A 15,688-nucleotide genomic window follows, 5' to 3' on the forward strand; every position below is an offset into this window, starting at 1 on the left:
CAAGGCCGACGGGGTCCAGTTTTTCTTTTGCAGGGAAAAAGGGAAAGAAAAAGAATGGTCGAGCTTTTGATCTTGACTATGGATCTGGTTTTTTGATTCTGAAGTCTTCTGATAGCAGAAATTGAATTATCCTCTTTATCCTTTTGCTCTGGAATGACCAGAATCAGCACGGGCATAATCGAAGTGTATGTGCTACTCAATTTGTTTTCTTGATCTTGTGTTAGCGGTCAGTTGTGATAAGTGGGAGTCGTCTATAAACGTAAAGAAACAGATAAAATGGGTTCTCTTATCATATTTTTGGATCTAAGAAAAACATCTCCTAGTTTTCAGAGCAAATTTCGAAGACATCAGAGGGAGCAAGATGTGAGTTCCCTCATAGCCTGGAACATGGTCAACAGTTCTTTCGCGATTCATTGTGCATTTTTTACCTTCTTACGCTCCCAGGGACAAAGAAAGCCTTCGATTTGCTGTGAATTCCTGGCGAACTATCAGGGCAATTTGGCTCCGAATGTATTAAGTGTTTTTTAAAAATTTTGCTATAGCAGTGAAAATAATCATTCGTTTGAATTAAATATTTTCCAAGATATATTTTGGAGTGTTTTGAGAATTTAAAATTTTATTAAAATACTTTTAAAATTTTAAAAACTTTTACCACCCACCATAGCCCGTCCTTTCCTCCACCGTCCTCTCCCTCCTCACATTTTCCTCTTCATCCCCTCACTCCTTTTTCCCCTTCCTCTCACCTCTCTATTTCCTTCCTTTGCTCGCAACCCTCCTCTCCTCCCTCCTCCCCTTTGGTCACACCTGAGGAGGAGGGAGGAGGAGAGAGGTAGGTGGGGATAGGATTGCAAATGAATCAAATCGTTTATGAGTGGTTCGAGTTCGAGTTTGGTCAACATCGAACTCGAATCGAGGTTGAGTTGATCAAATCGAATTCGAATTAAAAAATATTAAGTTTGTTAGCTCGCGAGTTGGTTCGAATTCAATTATATTTGTATAAATCTTTTATTTTTTATTTTAATATTAAAATTACATATATATTTTTAATATTTTATTATTTATTTTAAAAAATTATTTTATTTATTTTATAAATAAAATTATTATTTTTTATATTTTTTTAAATTCGAACTTGACATTTTGAACTTGTCGAGCTCGAGTTCGAGTTCGAGTTTCGTAAAATTATAATGAGACTCAATTCAATTAGGTCGAAACTCGATTCGACTCGACTTGTTTGCATTTCTATGTTAGGAGGGGAAAAAGAGGAAGAAGGAGAGGAAGGGAGGAGGAGATGGAGGAATGAGAAGCCAAAAAAAAAGGAGGGAAGGGCTAATTCAGTAGTATCATAATACACTTAAATTGAGAATGCAGACGCGTAAAATACTGGTCAACTTAATCGTAAATCTTACGCTTACGCTTTTATTCCTTTTTCAGTTAAGAAGTATCATACCGAGTTAAGTAAAATACGTCCCCGCGTGAATGATCCAGCGGCAGCGCCTCTCACCAGTGACCCTTGAGGTCACAAGTTCGAGTCTCCGCTACGCTGGATTCCTCCGCGCACTTAACGTATTCGGGCCGGGTTGGGGCGTCGGGCCTGGGCCGCAGGGGATTAGTCGAGCCCCGTAAGGATTGACCCGGACACCCCTGTGTCGACAAAAAAAAAAAAAAAAAAAAGAGTTAAGTAAAATATGCCAAATTACAAAATTTGCATTCCTATCACGTACGACTCCTAGTCCTGCTCTAGTGCTCTTGTATTCTCGTCAATTTAAGGTCATATTTACCTTTTTCATTTTAGGGGAAAAAGAAACTGTATTTTCCTTGTGGAAATATTAAAAAAAAAAGGTTAAGACTTATATTTCTTTACTTAGTTTTAGATCCTTCTTCTCTCTTTCAGTCCTCCTTCATCCTCCTCCTCCACTTGTCCCCCTCGCACTTCGCTGCAAAAGTTAAAACCCAAAAATTGCAAATTAGGGTTCCCAATTCATTCCCTTCCCCACAACTCAAAACCCTAACCAAAATTTTGAAACCTCCTTTTGCACACCCTGAATTTCAATCTCATCTCACGTCGTTTTCCCCAGTCCCCTCTCTCCCCCACTTTTTTCATTCTCATGATCACATCCATTATCACTCCCTGTCTTCACCCCTTCAATTCCTTATTTATCTTTCACGCTGCATAAGCCATCCAGCTCGTGCATACTGAAGTTATTTACACTAAGTAAATTAGAATTGAAGAATGGATGTCGACGGAAGTAAGCGTATCTTTCAACGGCTAGGTCCGGGGGCCTCCACGGCGTCGTCTTCTGGGAGTGATACCAATAACAAACAGCAAAAAGTTTGTTATCATTGGAGGGCAGGAAAGTGCAGTAGGTTTCCATGTCCATACCTACACAGAGAATTACCGCCTCCGCAGCAGTCGTCAATGGGCAACGGGGCCGCCACATCCAAACGGCCTTACGGGTTCTCGGCTGATGACAATTATGCTGGCGGTGGGATGCGGAGGAATCCTAACTTCAATAATTCTTGGGGGAGGCAACAACAGCAGCATCAGCAGGGTTACGGGAATAGGGGAGGAGGAGTTATTAAGAAGACTGAGAAACTTTGTAATTTTTGGGTTCAGGGAAATTGTAGCTATGGAGATAAGTGTAGGTATTTGCATTCTTGGTCTACGGGCAACTGCTTTTCCTTGTTAACACAGCTCGAAGGACACGAAAAGGTGATTGGGAATCCTAACCTATATGCTTGCTTCTTAATAATGTAGTTTTAGTCTTATTTATTTTGTTTTTTGAACGTGATAAAGTTGAAGCTTTGTCTGGTTTTGTTTAGTGATTATCGGATTATTTGTTTGTTTTCGAGTGTTCGGGTCTGTCTTTTGTAATTTTTTTTTTAAGAATTGTGGTTTTGGCTATGGATTTTTTTTTTTTTTTTTTGCATTGATGGAGTATCAGTACGAGTTGAAGGTTTCTCCTTGAACAGGTTGTTACTGGGATTGCTTTGCCATCTGGCTCTGACAGGCTTTATACAGGGAGTAAAGATGAGACTGTTAGAGTTTGGGATTGCCAATCTGGGCAGGTGATTGTTGTTAATTTTATTTCTTCTTGCAGTTTCAGTGGTTATGTCTGCTTTCTGATCCTTCAGTGTAGAGATCTAACTAGGTAGATGACAAGCTGAATAAGGCCCTGTTAATTTGTGTGGGCCCTTTTCTTCCAATCCTGCTTTTGAGGGGAAGAAAATTAAAAAATTTCCCGAAATGCATCTGTGTTGTCGAATGATGTGGCTGAGGTTATTCTTGTTAGGTTTTAAATCTTTTTAAATACTTCTGAGCTGTATAGATAAGAGAGCAGGAATGCAAAATCTTAAGAAAGTAGCCATGATGTGCTGGGAAAAGTCGTTATAAGAGATTGATCTTGGAATGTTCCTCTATTTTAAAGTCAATTAACAAGAAAAGTTCCCTTTTTTTTGTCAACCTATGGCATTTTTTAAAACTCATATGTATCATATGCTTTTCCTCGTTTCCCTTAGTGTGCAGGGGTTATTAGCTTGGGTGGTGAAATAGGCTGCATGAGAAGTGAAGGCCCATGGGTTTTTGTGGGTCTTACAAACTTCGTCAGGGTAAGAGGTTCAGTTACCTTCTTCTTTCTCAGTCTTTTCATTTCTATAGTTCAGTGCACAAGCCAGAGCTTTCTATTAGCACATAGTCAAATTTTTGTATTTATCAGGTCAACTGGTGATATTGCAGGCATGGAACACACAAACAACCACTGACTTGAGTTTAAGTGGACCTGTTGGGCAAGTCTATGCTCTTGTGGTGGGTAACGATTTGCTGTTTGCGGGTGTACAGGTAATTTTTTCTTTTCCTTTTTCTTTTGGGCAATTGTATCTCTTTTTAACTTTGTGGCTTCTCAGGTCGAACTCCACAATTTGCCCAGATGAGTCGGGGGTGATTTAAGTAGTGGATACTATTTCAATTTTTGTGTATTGTTTCTCTAAGAAATTACAGGGTCCTAGTTATCAGAATTAGTTATGTGTTTAGTTAACATTGAGTCTTTCATGCAAATACAATACTTTTTGGCCTATGAATGTAAACTAAATGGTGGTCAATTTGAGTTTACTTCAAAAAAGAAAGAATTGAGCCCTTTGACCAGTTATAATGAGATTTATGTTCTCCACCTTGGACATGGCTCGGTTGCTAGTAGTTGAGGGAGTGAAGGGTTGGAGTGAGAATTTCATGTGGAACCTGAATCGGAATACTTTGTAATTAAGAGTTCATTTAGGAAGGGAAGAAGGGGGCAACTATAGGTGGAGGGGTACGTATCGCTCTTGCCCAGGTACTTTGGTGGTATCTTTTTTTTCCTCGAATCGAAGATGAGGGTGAGATGAGTTAAAAGCAATTGACAAAATTCAAAACTAAGACACTTTGTGTAAAGGTAAAGACCTGGTTAAACAGTAGTTTCTTGTACATTGTTTGTTTCTCTCCTCCAAAGGCCGTTAACGAGCTAGCCACACTTTTCTCTCTATCTTGTATGTGCTCAAACTCAGAGTAACTCCTTTCAATCAGATGTGTGCTTTTACCCCTGACCTGCTGACCACCTTCTTAAAAACCCTTACATCCTTTGCAGGATGGAACAATATTGGCATGGAAGTTTAATACTGCCACCAACTCCTTTGAACCAGCTGCATCACTCAAGGGACACAATCTTGCTGTTGTCACTCTGGTTGTTGGAGCCAATAAACTTTATTCTGGTTCGATGGACCATTCTATTCGTGTAAGTCAGTTGGAGTGAGATAAGGACTTATTGTCATAACATAGGATTTCTTGCAGATGGTGTGTTTAAGACCTTAGCCATTTCAACTTCTGTTTTCAGGTTTGGAGCCTTGAAACTTTGCAGTGTCTACAGACATTGACGGACCATTCTAATGTTGTGATGTCTGTTCTTTGTTGGGATCAATTTCTATTATCATGTTCATTGGACAAAACAGTAAAGGTATTCAGTTTTTCACCCTAATTTTAGTACTTCTGTGCACAGAAGTACACTATCAGTTGGCTGGGTTCACATCTATTTTATATTTCCTTTACTTGTAGGTCTGGGCTGCTACAGAGCTTGGGAGCTTGGAAGTGACATACACACATAATGAGGAACATGTATGCTTTATTATATCACTCCTCTTGCATGCAGGGTTGTGCTTGCTTGTTTCTCTCTGTGTGTGTGTTTTTTCTTTTCAATTAATAGGTGTTTTTCTTAGCTAATGTACAATATGTGTGTCAAGAAGAATCAGGAAGTTTGGCATGAAATACTCTATTGATGTGTTTTTGATGGTTCGAATACAATTAAGAGCACACTTATTCATTAACCATTTGTGATTTAATTGACAACAGTCATGTTTTTAGCTGGATCCAACCATTTAGCAATATCCGAGCTTTACAAGGTGTATGGAAATATAAAAAACTATAAGTCAAAACTGTTTGTAAATCTTTGTTGTTGGCAAGTGGAAAGGTTTTTTGCAGTCCCTACTTGTCAGCATCCATATTCCAGTTTAAACGAACAGTTTCTATTTGACTGCATGCGTTCGCTAGACACTAGTATTAATAAGATTGAGCCAAAATCTAGTTCAAAGTCCCATTAAAAGATTGGAATTGCAGATAATTAAGGTTAATGTTCAACACACACTTGAATGAACAAGCCAAGCAGGTGTGCTAGTGTAATTTTTTTGGGGTTCTGTTGGCATGCTTGTTTATCTGTTCAGACATTTGTTCTTATGTTGATTAACTACTTAATTGGGAATTACGAGGAAGTCCTATTTGAGAATTTCTAGGACAATTAAGACAGCTAAGTCCCATTAAATTTTGAATTGCCAATGAGTTTTTGACTTTTCACAAATAATATTGTCCTCCAAGCTGCAAGCATTTCTGGGAAATATTCAAATTTTCGTTTTACTTCATATTCTAAAAAAGAAATTATTTTTAACTTTTGAAATAGTTGTCCTAAACTGGAAAACTAGTTTGTTCAACAATTTAAATGTTCCAAGCAAGAGTTTTGCTCAATATGGTAGGACTCATGTAATACCAATAGAGAGAGAGTAAAAAAAAAAAAAGTAGTTGTCATCCATAATACATAGTGTCTTAATATATCTACTTGGAAATTATGAGTAGTGTTGGCATTTGAAAAATTAAAATGGGAACAAAACAAACCGTTCTTGGCTGAGGACTACTTTGTGCTTATACATGAAAAGTAGGACTTACTGATGCTAGAAAAGTTTCATATGACTTAATATAATGTAAGGTTGTTGGTGTTATCCCTATATGCTATGGCTACTGGTAGATGTTTTGGTATGAAATAAGAGGAAATGAAAACAAAAGAGGACAAACAACAAAAGAAGAACTTGAATGTTTCTGATCACTGCCAATTAGTTCTTCAGGAGGATTTCGGTATGAATTGGCCCCTATTGTGCTCAGATGCTGGAGTCTCAAAAACATTTGGCATATCTTGAGGGCAGTGAAATTGGGCCCTTCTTTGAACACTTTCCCAAGAGTTTCATTCACTTTTTCTACATTCAACCTCTCTTGGTTTTTTAGCATATTTTACTTATAGTGTGCCATTTTGTCTAATATCGTGAATTTTGGAATGAAATTTTTGCTATGTTCGGTTTTCAAATGAGGTATTTGGGTTTGGTATCCAGTTTTACATTTTATCTGGTAAGTTGGGTTTGGGCCGAACTTGAATGCTTTTGCAATGTGACAAAGAAAGTGTGAGAGTTTTAACTAATTGCAGCCTTATGTAAGAGTTCCAAACACCCCCCCCCCCCCCCACAAAAAAAAACCAAAAAAAAACTTTAAAAAAAAAATCTAATGAGAAGGTAGTATTGTGAGTGTTGAGGGGCTGAAGCTGAGGACACAGGACATTTGAAGTTCCTTCAGCGTATATTAATACCTCACGGTAGCGAAAGCTAGTTTTTTATTGGTAAAAGTGCAATGTCATCTTGAAATGAAAAGTTTCTTGCTGTCACATATGATATTGCGTATCAAACTCTCTAGTTTGAGGGATAAAATGATGATATTTTCTTGGAGATATAAGTGTAAAATCTTCCACATTTAGGCTTGTGTTGATTTGCATTTTGTGCAATTTTCATTCATTTCAAGTGAGTGGCCTTGAACAAATGGAAAATTGTCTTCTTGCATCTGTATTGTGGGGTGTAATATTGGTGTGCTGTTATGCAGATAAAAGTAGCTTGTGCAGTTTTGGTTTTGATTAGTTTTTGTGTAATCAGGGTTTGCTCACCCTCTGTGGGATGCATGATTTGGATGGCAAGCCAGTTTTGCTCTGCTCATGCAATGACAACTGCATCCGCGTCTATGATTTGCCATCGTAAGCTCAGTTCAGCCATTTTTCTTGGTTTTTGAATTATGGTTTCTGATTTTTCATTGCAATATGGCTTTTTATATTTTAGTTTTTGCGAAAGAGGGAAGATCTTTGCAAAACAGGAGGTTCGTTCCATTCAGACTGGTCCTCCTGGTTTGTTTTTCACTGGTGATGGGACTGGTCAAGTGAAAGTGTGGCAATGGTCAACGGAATCAACTTTGACAAAATAAAAAAGGGGCAAAGTTGATTGAGGAGCCTGTTTTTCGTGGTTCCAATATTTATTGTTTTTAAAATGTACAAGGGAATGAAAGAAGGGATGAGGAAAAAAAATGTCAGTTTTGATATTTTGGAAGTAGCTGCCTTAACTGGATTAGAGCCATGGGGCTACCTTGCCATTTACCGGGATTGAGTAGAAGGATTCAATAAATTCAAGGCGTTCTTGTGCATTTGGCATCTCGTTTTTTATTCTCAATAGTTGTAATATGTATCAGAGATGCTATTTCTCTTTTTCTTGTTTCTCCTTTGGAGTCCGGTTCGGAAAAACTATGCCCACCACCCAAATGTCATATGCATGTTTGTCCTTTTCCCCCCTTTGACAGCCTCATAATCTTATGACTCCTCCCTGGCAAAGCTTTTCAACAAGCATCACTTGTCTTCTGCGACCTGAAGGTGACATAAGCAACATTGCCTGATTCGGTGGTGCCTGTGCCTCCCTAAATTCCCCGAGGCTATTTGGTCTTACCTTTGGATTACAGCAAAGGTTGGGAGTTGTGTGAAGTGTGAAGCTGACGTACTATTTGTAGCGACAATTGAGTTCACATATCCATGTTGGGTTATGTAGAAGCTTAGCTTTTACCATCAATTGCAATAGTTTTGTGTGTGCCCTTTCTTTACTTGTCTATAGGGGCTTCTCCCTTGTTCGTAATTCTTCATTGGATTCCGAAGGAATTGTGAAATTTGCCTTGGGACGGAGATGAAGAGGTAGAATCATCATGTGATCATCAGACTTTAAGCCAATTTTCTATAATGACTGTTGGAGAGCATTCTAAAGCATTGAGTTTAGTTTCACTACATGAATGAATTATAAGTGATAGCTCTCCTAGGTCTCTCAATAGTCGTAAGGCAATAGACCCTCCGCCCTGAAGCAATTGCAGTGTGTAATTAGGCGTAATTTGAGTTTGAGCAAATGAAATTAATTGTGGAACATAATTTTCACTTAAATGATAAAATTTGTTGTGTTTTTGTAAGTTGTCAATTGTATTAGTTTTTACATATGTTGTGTGATATGAGGTGCCCACACCACACGCTGATTTGTTTCACCAGAAGGCCCAGAACATATAAATTTCTCTCTTTTACATGAAACTTTTGTCAAGTCAGAAACCTTGAAACAACTTTTGAGATTTTCCCAGTAAAGGTCCCTATGTTAATCAAACTACTACGGTTTGCAAAGATCTGGCTGCAAATTAGGGTGCGATTATTATTGTTGGAAATGGTCAATAAGTGCTAAAACTTTATAATTTCCTTCTTGGTTTGGTGTCCACATCATCAATTAATAATAATCCATGAAAGAATTCATCCCAATACCCTGCCCATGCCTTCTTTGTCCGACACTCCAATCCCTCCATTTATCATCTCTCAACTGTGACAGACGGGAAAAGAGGGTTTCATTATAACTTTCTTCTGTGATATCAAATTCCCTTTTTACGCTCATAACAAAAGAAAAAAGAGCTTCAGTTTCTCCCAAAAAAAAAAATAATAACTTTTTTTTTTTTTAGTCTGATAAAACCTTCAACAACTTACTATCTTTCCACACTTCTAAAAAAAGAAGAGAAAAAGTATACATACAGACGCACTTACATGACAGGCCTAATAGGACCTCGATATCGGTTAATAAACTAGTAGTATCTTCCTTTTTTTCCCCCCTTATAAATCGTTTTTTTAAATTGGTATACGTATAGAGTTTGCACTTCCCAAAGTGGAATGCAAGAGAAGAATCTTTTTCTGCTATTGTCCAAGAATGCAATGCCAAGAAGTGTAGTATAGCAGTAGTACCATACTACCATATGAGCCTACCTAAAAAGGTTGACAAAATTGCGTGACAGAGACTAAAGTACTCCCCAGATTCTTCTTTCGTTAATTAACTGAACTTTAGCACGCGAATTGGAAAGTCCAAAGCCCTTGGGTACGATTTTTGTTGGGTACATTTTGGGTACGAATTCAAGTAGTAAATGAACATGAAATGGCATTTTGAGAACCGTCTTTATGGAAATTGGAAATGGCATTTTAGGATTTGTTGGTTACGGGTTAGTCGGTAATTGATTTGATGGTTACATGTTCTTTTGGAGGACTTTTACGGTCCCTTTTAGATACTGTATAGATGAGATTAAATTCACTATTGAATATATATAATAAGAGTTATCAATTTTTAAATTATTTCAAGAGTTTAAATCATTAAATAATGCGACAATGATATAAGTGGATTAGAATCGTGAGTATCGTATCCAAAAGAAACTATAGCATTTTCCGTTCTTTTGATGATGGACTCAACGCGAGGGAAGAACTTGCCCCCACAAATAAAAATAACAAAAAATGTGGGGGAAGAAAGAAAGCAATTTGGATCTTGACGCCCCACGGACTGCACCAGGTCATACTCCCAAATCCAACCTTTACGCTCAAATTGCAGCCACATCTTGGTATCATGTGTTGGTAGCAAAAGCGTGTATAGTTGACTAAGACAGAGTTTAAACCCCGGATAATTTTGTATACGGGCGGGACGACTAATTAATTGGGCTAAGGTTTCCACGATTGAGGGACGTTTTTCATCAAAAAATTGGGGATCACGTCAAGATTTTGGAAACTAGAAATGAATGTGCTCGCGCCCTCTTTGGCTTTTTCTTTCAAATATAACATATCCTCCCATTAGAAACTAAGAATTTGAAACGCATTAAATTCTTGAAAGTGCTTTTACTGCTAAGAGGACACATCTCGCAACCAAGCTCGACCCTGCTAATATAATTTTCTGCGAGTGACTCGACTCAGTCAAATTGGAAATTCAGAAGTTGGGTCACCTCTCTTTGGTGTACCACCGTTGATTTTTAGAGTGATAGTGAGCGGTGACTTGGTCGGAGCTTCTTTTTTATTTGATACGTCGCGAGTTGAATCCTTCAGCTATTGATTGTAATTAATTTGTGATGGTCTAATGTCTCTTTCTATTGGCCATGGACATATATAATTCCTTTTTTTTTTCTTCATTTTCATTCTTTTTAATGGTTGATACATATAGAGTTGTCACCATGATGAAATCTTCTTCTTCTTCTTCTTTTTTTTCATGAGAAATCCTGCCGCGTGCAGTCTGCATAATATGCTATGTTATTCAGTCTTCTGTCTGTGTTGTGATCTCTACATCATACTTTGATTTTGTACGCCTTTTGAGTTTATTAATTTGAGGGGGAGGGACATTTTTAGCTAGGATTAGAAATAAAAGAATTTCAGTACAGTTTGTTGCCTAGGCCTTATCAATAAATAAAAAGAAAAGAAAAAAGTAATAAAGCCTGTTGCCTGGGCAACGTCACAAGAAGATTATCTCCAGTATTATTTTCTTCTGGTACCAGCAAGCAGCATTAAAACATTATTTTATGTCTGATACAGCTTTTGAAAAATTCAGGTTTGGTAGGAGTGGTTATGTAATTTGGAATCATAAAGAGCAAAAAGAAAACATTCAAAAGGAAAAAGAATGAAAAATTACTGGCTACTCTTTTGAAGGAAACTAAGAAATTGGGTGATTCCTTTAATGTAATTTCTTACGCTATTCTTCATGATACCTGTCTTGATTCGAATTAAGTTCCCATCTCCTCTTCTCTTTCGCAGACACAAGTTCGACAGAAGAAAACACAAAAGGAAAAGGAAACCAAGAAAATCTTCTTACCTGCCTTTAATGTTAGTTGAAAAGTTCCTGTTTAGACCCAACTTACCACAAACTACGTACGCAATGAATGTACCTGCAATCATATATTGAACGTATGTTTTCGTATATAGTATTCGTTAGTCAGCACTATTCGTTTAGTTAATTTACTTTTAACGCAGTGCTCCTATTTGTTCAACCAAAAACTAGAAACGGAAACAAAAAAAAAACGTAGTAGTTCCCTAAACAGCAGTAGATATTTCACCAGCTACTTATTTCCTTGTGCAGTTATTTGGTTTCTACTCCAGCATGGAAAACGAAATACGTTACCTTTTACTTAGGCGATGAGTTTAGGTTGTAACCTACCGATACATACATACATGTATATGTATATATATAGTGCAACACCAAATGCTGTCCTGAATGCGTCTAACTTATCGTAGATCGAAACGGTTAGAGGTGACACATCAAAACTCGTAGGATTTAAGCTTCATTAATTCGTACAGATATCCTGTGATTTTCATGCAGGCCGCTTAAAGGCTGCTTCTTCTTCTTCATGCAACACCAAAAGTAGACTCAGATCATCTATGTTCATGGCTTCACGGGTTTCTGCAATCGCTATGCTAGTGATCTTGTTGTCTGCAGGGATCATGAGCCTTGCTACAAAAGCAAGCCCAATGATGATCAACCGGCCTTGCGACGAAATATATGTGGTAGGTGAAGGCGAAACCCTTCATACCATCAGCGTCAAGTGCGGCGACGCCTTCATCCTTGAACGAAATCCTCATATCTACGATCCCGACGATGTTTTTCCAGGACTTGTCCTCAACATTCTGCCTTAATTGGAAGCTTTGAATCTGCGAAGATATATATATAATCAATCCTGCGGTCTAAGGGAGACAAGGCGTTTTATATATAGTAAATAGTAGTATATGTTAATACTGAAAACCCTCGTATTATTCTCTCGTCTCTGATTCATGCAAGTCGCCAAATTCCAGGGATACCCCTAAGACGCTCAGGTTTTTGCTTCTTCCTTCTTTTTCTTTTGTGAGTCTCATTAATTTCTTGAAATTATATGATTACTTGATGTTTCCATCTTGTCTATGATCGATAATACAGGACATTGCCTACATGTGGTTTTTTTTTTTTTTCCAAAAGAAAAAAATAAAGTGCGGAATCGAGGCAATGAACTTCGACACGAAATATTAATTAGCTCACGTGTCAGTCTCAAACAATCACAATTTCAATGTGCTTGAGATACCCAAAATTCCAAAAATTAAAAACGAAAAAAAAATATTTAATCAAGGCTACTTCAGTTCAATTTTCCACCAACATAAGAAAAAGAAGAAAGGAATACATCTATGTCACTTAAGTACGTACCTAATTCTGCTTAATTACTTTAACAAAATCACTAACTAAAAACAGATCTTTAACTAACACATTCACTATTTCACCCATTTAATTTCCTATTTTGTGTAGCATTTTGCAAATATTCCCACTAATTTTTTTTTTTTTTTTGGGAACGAAGTTCCAATCTTAGCCGTAGAAGACCTTCTGCTCATGTAAGGGTACTGTATATGTCTCCTTGACAATGGTCAATAGACACAGCTTTAGATCCTCTTGTTACATGAAGTAAAGAGAACTCCATCTCTGGTTTTTTTTTTTTTTTTTTTTTTTGGTTGACACGTTTAAGGGATTGTGTAGCAGATCAATTCAACTCTTGCTGGGATCCACAAAAACTAGGCAAACAAAATGAGTCAATTCCTGTCACCAATGATGATATGATAAATTGGCAGAGTGGTGGGAGGTTCAACTTTCGGTTGTGGAACTCTATTTCAAACAAAAATAAAGTAACAATTTTTCTTTAGAAAATTACAATCCAAACACACCTAATCTGAGAAATCATGGTAAATATGAGAAAATAGCAATTTTTCTTTGAAAAATTTTCCTGTAGTCTGAGAAAATCATGGTAGAGTTGGAGAATGATCATTGTACCAATTAGAATGAAGCAATTCGCCACCGATACAGATATGGGGACCTGATCAGAATCATCGATTGTGGCAAAAAACCTATTGCTAGTTGATTTCGCCCAGTCATTGTTTATATATAATGGGGGGGAAGTTCCAAATTTCACGAATATCTGCAAAAGTGCTGTAGCAGCATTAGCAAGTTTTATGGCCCATATTGGGTTCTTAAAAACATCCTAAAAGTTTGATGAAAAATTTTGACCGTAACATATTGGAGTCTGTGGTCACATCCGGATTACCTAAAATAAACCACCACGCTGCTACTAAGGATAGAGTCGATATTGAATGGAATAAGACGGCAACATACTTGAAACAAGGAGAAAGTCAGTTGGAACTAAAATTGCAGTTTATAGTGTCATGCCCGCCAGGCCCCATAGCATGGTAATATGCATGTCGTTTTCTCAATTCGAGTTTGGGTTGAAGTATGAATATAGTTATTGCAGAGCCAATACACTACACGTAAGATTGGTTATCATCTGTTTAATAGATGACTTTTATAAATAGTTTATAACTCCAAAATCATGTCTTCACCAATAGATGACGGTGATTTGAGTAAATTTACTCAAAATTTTAATTTAAAAAAAAAAAAGATGACGACCAATAAAGGCTAAATTGGACTTGGATGATAAGTGTTGGTGTATTTTAATAAAATCTTATTTTTTTCCTTGACCTAATCATTACAAGGAGTTATAATAATTTATTTGGGAGTTATGGGAATTATAATTGTGGGAGTTACAATGTATTTTGAATGGAGTTATTATACAATTATTTGAATTAGGGTTACAAATGAATTATTTGTTTCAAATGAGGAATTAATTGAGTCTTTATAACCCATTCAAATGTGAATTCATTTTTCGGTTACAAATTCTACCAATTAACTATAATTTAATATGGAAAAACCGTTACACATTTTCAACCCCTTTTTCTTATGGTTTTGTAGCCTATAAATAGTGAAGTTCTTTGGAGAATTATATTATATACACACTTCTCTTAACAAAAGATCATTCTAAATACTATTTTCCTCACACTCATTTCTTTCTCCCTCATTCTATTTTCTTTGGGCAAAGTAAGATATTGGGAAGCTTCTGCTTCTCTTGGTTTTGCAGATCAAAGGGAAGCAACAACTATAGAGTTGGGCTGTTGTATCCTGGAGGCGGGGCGCTAGACCTTCTGCATCGATTTAAAAAATATCGTAGGAGCGCGTATCGTCTTAAAGAGAGCGTTCTATGCACCTCAGCCCTACCGAACTTTTTAGTAGCTGTCAATTCAAGGTGGTCGGATTGAAGATCAGAAACTATTCATCTAATAATTTTAAGATCTAGTTCGCACATCAACCCATGCCAAAATAACTTTTGATGGTTCAAATTATTTGCATTTATTAATGCAATATTGAGGTATGAGATTTTGTTAATTTCTTTGTTAAATTCTAAGAGAGAAATTACTCTTTACTTATATATGATTAATTTGGTCTAGGACCAACAATAAGAAAACCAAACATATAGTACTGTATCGTTGTGCTGGCGATCTAAAAGATGAAGCGCAATTTGTTGAATATGCGACTCAGGGATTCCATGTTCCTAGTCAATGTCCCTAGGATTATTGTGATTGTTAATTAGATTTCCAGCTTACCTGTGGTACCGTATCGGACTCAAAGACGACCAAAGATCGTCACCCAGTGGCCACGCGTCCACTCAGGTGATGAAAGAGACACATTGATAGGTGACGCAGTTATGGGATGAATTGGTAGTCCAACAAGAAATATCAGGTCGGCGCCACATCGGCAAATCCCACCTCCTCGCCACTCGCCACGATGCAATTCAATACCCAGAGGTTTTTTTTTATAATCTGAATTTATTTATGCTCTGTTCTCCGCTCCGCTTCCGTGGTAGACGTAACTGTACTGGTGCAGTTGCTATGGAACTTGGAAGCATCAACCGGGGAAAGTAGCGAATTCCAGAGCCCCACAAGGCCTAGGTTGTTTTCTACTGACAAGAAAATGACATGATGAAACTAACCCCCCCGGGTGCCGTGCAATCCTCAATAATAAAAAAAATTAGGAGCAGGTAATTCAATCAGGCATGGTTGAATTGAATCTTTTATAGTTGCTTCAGAAAAAAAATTTCTATTATACCTAAACTGTGTAATTTCGTCATCAAACTCTGGTTGATGGAGATATTTTGTCCCTCGATTTGACAAGAGAGCTAAGTGTTAATTTTGAAACCATATCAATATGGGGGTGTTAGGTGAGATTAGGCCCAACCTCAGGAGAGGTTTCTGAAATTATCCCTTTTATTCAATTGGAATATATATATATATGTTCAGCTTGACAACATATTAATGCTTTTCTAGCATTAATGTCCTGCCATTACTGCTAACCTGCTGAAGAATTATGTAACCAAATTATGGAA

At 37.2% G+C, this 15,688-nt stretch overlaps 1 protein-coding gene across 1 annotated transcript; it reads left to right on the top strand.

The window, feature by feature from the left end:
- Positions 1–1,879: 1,879 nt before the first annotated feature.
- On the top strand, positions 1,880–8,443 carry LOC113762157 (zinc finger CCCH domain-containing protein 48-like). Its single transcript, XM_027305466.1, has 9 exons — positions 1,880–2,710; positions 2,971–3,066; positions 3,517–3,606; positions 3,734–3,835; positions 4,614–4,760; positions 4,860–4,979; positions 5,078–5,137; positions 7,261–7,358; positions 7,441–8,443. Exons 1-9 carry the CDS (start codon positions 2,231–2,233, stop codon positions 7,580–7,582), a joined length of 1,335 nt encoding a protein of 444 aa, XP_027161267.1. The 5' UTR covers positions 1,880–2,230; the 3' UTR covers positions 7,583–8,443.
- The last annotated feature ends 7,245 nt before the right edge of the window (positions 8,444–15,688 follow it).

The sequence above is a fragment of the Coffea eugenioides genome, chromosome 2, assembly GCF_003713205.1.
Source record: "Coffea eugenioides isolate CCC68of chromosome 2, Ceug_1.0, whole genome shotgun sequence".
Classification (NCBI taxonomy): Eukaryota; Viridiplantae; Streptophyta; class Magnoliopsida; order Gentianales; family Rubiaceae; genus Coffea; species Coffea eugenioides.